General features: G+C 39.0%; 1 protein-coding gene across 1 annotated transcript; it reads left to right on the top strand.

Moving 5' to 3' along the window:
- Nucleotides 1–7642: 7642 nt before the first annotated feature.
- LOC112198506 (pentatricopeptide repeat-containing protein At3g22670, mitochondrial) lies at nt 7643–9514 on the top strand. Its single transcript, XM_024339642.2, has one exon. The coding sequence runs from the start codon at nt 7773–7775 to the stop codon at nt 9399–9401; it is 1629 nt and encodes a 542-aa protein (XP_024195410.1). The 5' UTR covers nt 7643–7772; the 3' UTR covers nt 9402–9514.
- The last annotated feature ends 218 nt before the right edge of the window (nt 9515–9732 follow it).

Here is a 9732-nt window from a genome sequence, read left to right as displayed (position 1 = left end):
ACAATGATGAGTGAATAGAATGTCTGATGTAGGCTTAGGCTACTTGGCTCCTACGTCAATATTAAACTAGGAAAATATGACTAACTTATTGAAAATAACAAAAAGGAGCAAATTACAACATTTGTTAATAACAACAAAATGATCAAATCTGTAAATCAAGCAAACATGTGTAGCAAGATACAAATTAGCCATTTTATTTTCTTAGGTATTTTCTCAAATTAGCCATTTTGTTACCTAATAGATAGGTATATGCATATAGGGATAAGTTAGAGATTTTCAACCTAAGAAATATGCTCAAGTCGCAATGATAGAATACCTAAGAAAGAGGCTGATGTGAAAAATCATTCGAATAATTAGGTTGAAATGAAAATTTCTAGAAGTGAGGTTAACTAAACACAGGCGTCTAATCTTTAGGTTGTAATACAAAAATACCTATTCGTCAGGTTGCAAGAAATGAATGGAAATCAGAAATAAAATACACAAAATCTCAAAATCTATAAGCTAGGTAAAAAAAACAAATGAAAAAAAAAACTATCAGTTAGGTTGAAAACTTAAACCTCTAACTTTAAGTCAAGTTGCAAGGAAATGAAAAACATAAATAGAAAACACAAAATCTACCTTTAAAATAGAAAGTATAAATTCCACATTCATTTAAATCTATAAAATCTTTGAATTCCAAAAAAAATAAAATATATATATATATAGAGTTAATTACTGCTTACTCCCTATACTTACAAGGTTTCATCGTTTCAGTCCCTGACCTACAAATTTCACCTAAAAAGTCTCTGAACTCCCAATTTCCTCTCAATTGGTCCCTGCCATCAAGCATCTGTCAAAAACTCAGTTATTTTCCCCTAAAAAGTCTATTATACCCTCATTTACTTAAAAAAATATATATATTTCTCTTCCTCTCTTATTTTTTTTTTTTCTTTTTACCTCTTCTTCTTCTTCCGGCACTCTTGCCTCCTTCTGTTCATCTCCTCATCAAGATGGTTCCAATCCACAGACCTTCAAGAGGTGAAATGAAAAAAAGAAATAAAAGAGAGAGAAAAAATAATTTAAAAAAACAAAGTAAGTGAGGGCATAATAGACATTTTCGGCAACTGTAACAGAAAATTTGGCGGCAGGGACCAATTGGGAGGAAATTGAGAGTTCATGGACTTTTTAGGTGAAATTTGAAGGTCAGGGACTGAAACGATGAAACCCTATAAGTATAAGGAGTAAACAGTATTTAATCCATATATATATATATATATATATATATATATATATATATATATATATATATATATATAAAGAAAAGATCCATAATTCTAGCAAGGAAAACTGCTGGAATAATGGGATAAATAAAAAAATATGTAATTAAGGTATTTAATGTTAATTTTGTTAGTTGACTAATATTTATCAGATTTAAATAGTGGCAATATTTGTAGAGATGCTAAGGTATTGGAGATGCTAACTAGTTGACTAATATTTATCAAATTTAATTTTGCTAGCCCATAAGCTTGCCAAGTTTGCACTAGTTTCGGAATTTAACTTGTATTGGAGTGGGTTTGTTCCCATGGAGATCAGTGGCTTCTTAGCCACTCTATGTTCACAATAGTTTTTTTATCTCAATATAATCTGACGTCTTTCTTAAAAAAAAAAAAATAGTGGCAATATGCGTAATTTTTAGAAGAAGAAAAAAATGTAATATTTTAGGGTCCTTGACCCAAAGCACCAAAATTGACAAAAATTATCTCACTTACCCCAGCAACATCCCCATAAAAGATCTCTTATTGAAGGCTCTAGCCGTCAAAAGTTTTCCAACGAGATACGTCTGAGAACGACGTAATCCTTCACTATGAGTAGGTTGCAAATCCACCGGCCGGCATGCATCCGCCAGTGCCTGGGATGTTGCAAGGCTTACAGATATCTCATTGACATTCTCCACGCAGTCCAAACTAGGGTTTTTGGTGAGGTAGGGTTTTCCTCTCTCTCGCGTATGTGTGGCTAGAGATGAATAGTTCCGTGACACAATTGTATGTAGACAATCAAGACTATGTAATAGTCAGGGTCCTATGGCAACATGGGAGTTGAGATAGTATTAGTTGGCTTCTCAAAGACGGAAGTCCTAGAATAAGGACAAAATGCTTTTTTTTACCGCCGCGCAAAGAAAATGTTTTGTTGCAAATGAACAACATTCTTGCTTTTAGAAGATCGTTCTTTTTTTTTGGGTACATATAGGATTTGGTTTTCAAGGAATCTGAGACAATATTCTCGACAGTCTGTCTTGGATAGGCTCGGGAATATGGTTAGTTTGGCGCTTCTAAGATATGTTCGGTACCCTTATTTTGATATTATTGATGTTAAGTTTCTTTATGTTTTATTTGTTGTTTTGTGATCTCGATCCTATCATTTATATATAATCTCATTAAAAGAAAATAGTGAGAGGAAAAATTTTTGAACTCATGAGGCTAACATTTAATTTTTAGGAAATTTAGTACCTTGTGGTTTACACTCGACATCATGTCAGTCCCTGTCCTTTCAATTTGATCAGCAACACCCCTAAGGTACCAATTTCGATCACCCGTGTCCACAATTTCGTGGGTCGTCCAAAATAGACGTCAAATGCTGATCTGGCTCTAACAAGCCCAGCAAGAAGGCCCACAAGAAAGGTTAAATTCCTAATCTGCCCCTAATACTTCCCACAAGCCTCCACTCGATTAACCTAATTCATTTTGAACGAAATCAAACACCTCAGTCTCCTAAAATCCTCCCCGAGCGACCCAAATCTCCCCAAAATCTAGCACTGAAATCTATCCTAAAATCGGGCAACCCTATAAAGGAAATCCTCCATTTGAAGTGTCAATGGACGAATAGAGACCTCGAAATGGGGGGGATACAGTTGCTGACGAAATTCCTAAATATGGTGAGTTATTTTTGTTTAGAAAATTTGAATCCGGTCTTCGATTAGAGTGGGTTGAACAATGGTTTTAAAATTTTGAGGGTTTGGGTGTTCGATTTGGAATGGGTTTGGGGGTTATTGCTATAAGCTAGGGTTTAGGGCATTGTTTAGCCCTCTTCGAAGCTTCTGATTTGGTGTATAGGTTTAGGAGGTGTTATTGTGGGTGGAATGGGTTTATAAATGGCAAAGTTTGCACCTTTCTTGTCTGTTTGCGCTGACGGTTTAGGGATTAAACATGCTTATGATTTGGTGTTTGGAAATGTGAATGAATATTTTAGGGGTTTGATTGTGGGTGGAATGGGTTTATAAATGATTGTGTGTAGCTTTATTGTTGCATTTTTCATATTCAATTGAGCTGTTGTCTGTTTGTGTTTGTGGTTTAGAGAAATTGTGGTGTAAAGTCAGTTAAAGTGTAAAGAATGCATGTGATGGTTGTTGGGGAGCTGCTTTATGCACTTTAATATAGTACCGCGTGTGTGGTCCTAATGTGGACAAAAGAAGAAATTTGACTGGAGGGCTTTTAAAAGTTGTTGTTTTGTTTGGACTTGTGGTGCTTCTCATTCATTCAATTGTTTGGTTGTGTTGTTGTTTTACATTCAATACATGGCTGATTAATTCCTTCTCTACCCAGATTACTTTACGGTCAAGATGTATCATGGTGGATACATCAGTGGAAGAAATTATATTGGTGGTCAAGTGAACTACTATGACTATGTAGATAAGGATCGAATGTCACTTGTAGAGGTTGATGGGATGGTCAGAGGGTTAAACCAAAACTACAGTGGAAGGAGAATAGATTATTGGTATAGTATAGGGAATGAGGATAATGGTATGACTAAGATTAAGACAGACAAGGATGCAATTACAATGTATTGCTGTGTACCAGAAATTCGACTAGTCATCATCTACTTGGATCACTTGGATCTACATGATGACTATGAAGAAACAAACTCGAATAGTGAGTTATATATGTATGAAGATGGGGAGGCAGATTATTTTGTAAGTCCAACTAGAAAGAAGAGTGGAGTTGTGATTGAAGAACCCCCGGATTCTCCAAGAAAGAAACCTGGGGTTATCATAAAAGAGCTTCCGGATTCACCAAGGAAGGAACTTGGGATAGAGAGAGTAGCCAAAAAAGAGCTTGGGATTGTGATTAGAGAATGGAATGAGGATGGCAGCATACTTACTCAAGCAAGCAGAACACCTGCCTTGGATCCAAAGGCTAAAGGCAAACAAAAGGTCAGTGAAAGTGAGGATTTGTTTGACATTAAAGTGGGGGAGTTTAGGAAGAGAGGAAGAGTGCATGTTGATTATAAGAAGGATGGGGCAGAATATGGAGATGAAGATTATAGGCCACGTTTTGAGGATGATGAATATGGGGATTATGGTTGGGATGATGATTGGCTGGAAGATATGGAAGGTGAATTTGATGTCTTTGGTGAGAGTATTGGCCCAAGTACACACGTAAAAACTGCTGTTGGAAGTACTGTTGAGGAAGAGTTTGTGGCTGAGGACAATAAAGATATGTATAAAGCAGTTGATTATGATGAGGAAGTGCTAGGAGGTGAAGCCAACTCTAATGGTGAGATAGGGGATGACTTTCCGGAGTTCAATCCCAATATGGACATGAAAGACCCACACTTTAGGTTGGGGATGAAGTTTGCATCAGCAAAAATCTTGAGAGCTGCTTTAAGAGAGAAAGCAATAATGGAAGGATGGGAATGCTGCCTTTTGAAGAGTGACAAAAAGAGGGTGAGAGTGATTTGCAAAACGGACAATTGCCCCTTCGAGTTGTATGCTAGCAAAATGCAGCATGAGTCAACCCTAATGGTGAAGATATCCGTGCAGCAGGCCTATAGAGCTAAGAGGGCAGCCTTGAAGCAGCTTGAAAGGTCCATCATGGAGCAATATGCTAGAGTGAGGGACTATGGATCAGAACTGAAAAGAGTAGACCCTGAAACCACAATGGACATAAAGTGTGATTTTAATGATGCTAGTGGGTTGCTTGTGTTTAAAAGGATGTACATTTGCCTTGGGGCATTGAAGACTGGTTTTAAAGCTGGATCCAGATCAGTAATCGGGCTGGACGGTTGCCATTTAAAGAGTCCTCATGGTGGACAGCTCCTAACCGCAGTGGGAGTTGATGTAAATAACACCACCTGGGTAGTTGCATATGCTCAAGTTGAGATGGAGAGCACAGACTCTTGGAAATGGTTCTTGGAAATGGTTTGCGGGGGCTGGATGGACCTTTATCAGTGACAAGCATAAAGGCCTCTTACCAGCCTTTGAGTTCATTATCCCCCTTGCAGACCATCGCTTCTGTGTGCAACACCTTTGGACAAATTTTAAGAAGTTGTTTCCTGGTAAAGCCATGAAGGACCAACTCTAGGCAATAGCAAAGTCAATTTCACAAGGAAATGGTTATGATCAAACAAATGGACCCCAAGGCTTATGATTGGCTGACAGGTTAGTATTGTTCTTGTTTATTTTATTTTTTATTTTTTATTTTTTAAAGGTTCAACAAGTTAGTTTCTTCCCTATTTAGATTAATACATGTGTTTGTCTTGTAGATCCAAGAAGGCCTCCCCTTCACTGGTGTAGAGCACACTTCAAGACTCACACTAAGTGTGATATTCTTCTGAATAATTTATGTGAGAGCTTTAACACATTCATATTAAGTGCAAGAGGCAAGCCGGTTGTGTCAAGCTTTGAGGAGATGAGGGTTAAACTCATGAAGAGGATTATGTTGAGAAAGGAAAAGATGATGAAGTATGAGGGTACCATCTGCCCTAAACCTCTAGGAATTTTGGGAAAAAACAAAGTCAAAGCTGCCAGGGATTGTATCCCACATTGTTCTAGAGGTCCACAAATTGAAGTGGAAAGTTTTAGAGGAGGTAAGCATGTTGTTGATCTTGAAAGAAGGAGTTGTGCATGTCGGAGATGGAACTTGAGTGGTATGCCATCTAAACATGGTGTTGCTGCAATTAACTTCATGAGGCTAAACCCGGATGACTTTGTCGATGATTGCTACTTGAAAAAGACATATATGGCCACTTACAGCCACACCATCAAGCCTGTTAATGGCATGGAGTTGTGGTCCACTTCTGAAGAACCTACAATCCCCCCCCCCCCCCCCCCCCCAATACACAAGACAGCCGGGAAGGCCAAGGACAGCAAGGATCAAGGATGCATCAGAGAGGGCTGAAAATGGAGGTTCCAAGCTTGGTAGAGTTCAAAGAAGTAGGCACTTGCCTCCCAAGCCAAAAGCAACCAATATGAACAAGAGGAAGAGGAACAATGAAGAGGCAGGAACATCTGCAAATCAGGCAACCAAACTTTATTTTTCATATAATCAACCAATGAGTTTTACCACATAACCATTCTTTTCGAATAATAAAATGATGATTTTGTTTCTTGATTTATTGTAAGGTACTGGTAAGAAAAAGGGTACCAAGACAAAGACTGAGTTAAGGCAGAAGGCAAGGGAAAGGGCAAAAGTACTAAAGTTTAGCTAATCGATCAAAATCTGATGATTAAAATGGTCCAATTAATTATGAGCTAAGTTGGTGTGGTTTGAGTGATTGTAGAAAAAAATGGATGAGAAGAAGGCTGTCATAGCTAGAGCTGCTCCCACAAATGCAAGAGCTGCTTCTACAAATGCAAGAGTTGCTGCTGCTTCAAGCTCAAGAGCTGCTCCTCCTGCTTGAACCTCGAAAGGAACTGCTGCAAAAGGTACAGCCTCTGTAACACCTACTAGATCATCAAAGAGGCTTAGAGAAAGTAGAAAATAGAGTCAAAAGAATTTCTTATTAGCAGGCCTTAGTTTACTTTTAGGTGATCAGTTTTTGTTTAGGGATATTGATGATGATTTGTGTTTCAATCACTTGTGCAACCTTGTGTTATGGTACAAGGTTGCTGGACCTAATCTTTTGATAAGATGATTAGGTCTACTAAATCTACAATCTGTGGATCCTATTTGAAATGTTTTTTTGGGTGATGGATGTAAGACATGTAACTTGTTTGGGTCTGTTATTCTAAAATACAATTAACGGTATTGATGTTATTGTTATTGTTTCAATTGGTCCTTGTTATTGTTTCATTGTATTGTTATAAATCAGGTTGTTTTCATGTCTTTCAATAATGTTTGAATTGGAAAAAATGAAAGGAACTGCTTCTGTCAAATTCTGGGTTTTTGGAGGCAAGATTTGTCAGTTGTCGAATTTGCCCCTTCATGTGGGCCTTCTTGCTGGGCTTGTCAAAGCCAGGTCAGCAATTAACGTTTGTTTTGGACGGCATGGACACGAGTGATCGAAATTGGTACCTCAGGGATGTTATTGATCAAATTGAAATGACAGGGACTGACATGATGTCAAGTGTAAACCACAGGGTACTAAACTGAAATTTCTCCTAATTTCTAAGATCAAAAGGATTTGGTCTAGCGGAAACTTGGTTAGACTTGCAAGTTGGGCAAATGTGGAGCTAGATACTAAAAAAGGTTCAGCGTTTGATCAAGCGTCCGTGAAAAAACACTTTTTGAGGAGAGCTTTCTATAAATCAGATTCCCACTCAAAATGATAGCACACTTTGCTAGTAAAAAAAAAAAAAAAAAACCACATTTAATTTTTAAGCCTCAACTAGAGGTTCATGGGTCAGAAAACCCAAACCTATAATAGGTTCATTTTTGAAAATGTAAAACCTCACGCTTATTTCTTCCAAAATCCAACTTGTGAGGTCAGAGTATGGACTATGGGTTCTCGTTCGTTTTAAGCTCTCTCCATATGCCAGACTGGAATAGCCATATCCCATTTCACTTTCCTTAGCCAAAATGCTCACAAGGCTCCACAATCTCAAGCTCCATTCAACTTCAAAAACCCACATCAATGCCCTGCGTTACTTCTTAAACCCTCTATGCACCACAACCGAGGTCGCCGAGTCACCGGACCTTCCAAGCTGGGTAAAGTTCTTCGACACCAACCACCCAAATCACGCAGCTTCCGACGACGACGACTTCGTCATCCCTTCACTGGCCAATTGGGTCGAAACCCACAACCTAAACCACCCCACCAAACCTCCCAAGCTCTCAACTTCCGATACCGACGACCTCGAAAGCATCAGTAGAATCTTGAAAATCCGGTACCCATCGCCGGAAAATGCAGCTGAATCGTTGGAAAGGTATAATTTTGAGTTATCAAACGGTTTGGTGCAACGGGTTTTGATGAGGTTTAGCAATGATTGGGTGCCGGCGTTGGGGTTTTTCATTTGGGCAAAACGTCGAACAGGTTATAGGCATCTTCCTGAGGCCTATAACTCCATGGTTGATGTATTGGGAAAGTCCAAGAATTTTGAACTTATGTGGGATTTTGTGGAGGAAATGGATCAAATTGGAGATGGGTTTGTGTCGTTGGAGACAATGACTAAGGTGTTTAGGAGACTTGCAAAGCCTGGTAAGCACCGAGAGGCAATCGAGGCGTTTCGGGGCATGGAGCGATTCGGATTGAGCAAAGATGTTGTGGCATTGAACACTCTACTGAATGCATTGGTGAAGGAGAGAAGCGTTGAGCTTGCCCAAGAAGCTTTCTTGGAGTTTAAGGAATCTATACCTGTGAATGCTCACAGCTTTAATGTTTTGATACATGGGTGGTGTAAGAATAGGAAGTTGGATATTGCTAGGAACACAATGGAGGAGATGGAGAGACACGGGTTTCGCCCCGATGTTTTCTCTTATACTTGTTTGGTTGAGGCCTATTGTAGTGACAAGGATTTTCGCAAAGTTGATGAAGTTCTTAGTGAAATGAAGGGCAAGGCTTGCGAACCGAATGCTGTGACATACACTATCGTAATGCATGCTTTGGGGAAGGCGAGGGAGATAACCAAGGCTTTGGAGGTTTATGAGTTGATGAAAGGGAATGGGGTTGTTCCTGATGTTTCGTTTTACAGCTCTTTGATTTACATTCTTGGTAAAGCCGGAAGGCTTAAGGATGTTCAAGAAGTGGTTGAGGACATGACAAAGCAGGGTGTAAAACCGGATGCTATGACCTATAACACCCTGATTTCTTGTGCTTGCGAGCATGCGCAGGAAGAGGCTGCTCTCAAGTTGCTGAAGAAAATGGAGGAGGATTCCTGCAAGCCGGATGTTCAGACATACGCCCCGTTGTTGAAGATGTGCTGCAGAAAGAAGAGGATGAAGGTGCTCTACTTTTTGTTAGACCACATGTTTAAGAATGACATTAGTATCGACGCTGGAACCTATGCGCTCTTGGTACGTGGGATGTGCAAGAATGGTAAACTCAAAAACGCTTGCTCCTTCTTTGAGGAGATGGTATTGAAGAGTTTTGTTCCCAAGGACAGCACATACAAGATGTTGATAGAGGAATTGCAGGGGAAGAGTATGGAGAAAGAGAAGAAACATATTGAGGAGTTGATGTTGCAGGCAAAAGAGCAAGGTAACGTATAATCAACCCTTCCTGAACAAGATGGGGGATCAATAATGGTTAGATAGATTTGCAATTTCATGTCTTTTCTGTAACAGCTCTACCTTTGGAATGAAATCAAATTTTGATAGAGTTAGAGGCCATGGCATCTCATTTTGATCAAATATCAAAGACAATCCATTCCCGAAGAATTCCCAAGACGTTGCTCTTAACAGGAATATAGTGCGTATAGAGCAATTTGTTAGTAAATTGGTCTGTTATTTTCATCTCGGTTAATCTAAAACGTTGTTGTTTGATGAGAACCATGTCACATTTCGCCTATAGGCAGAAGCCAAAAAGAAAAGAAATCAGTTC

The sequence above is a fragment of the Rosa chinensis genome, chromosome 4 (genome assembly GCF_002994745.2).
Source record: "Rosa chinensis cultivar Old Blush chromosome 4, RchiOBHm-V2, whole genome shotgun sequence".
Lineage (NCBI taxonomy): Eukaryota > Viridiplantae > Streptophyta > Magnoliopsida > Rosales > Rosaceae > Rosa > Rosa chinensis.
Note: the sequence above shows the minus strand (reverse complement) of the source record. Positions and strands in the feature narration are given on the sequence as shown.

What these genes read in the sequence shown, in the direction of transcription:
- LOC112198506 (XM_024339642.2), top strand. Translation starts at nt 7,773, where the DNA reads ATGCTCACAAGGCTCCACAATCTCAAGCTCCATTCAACTTCAAAAACC.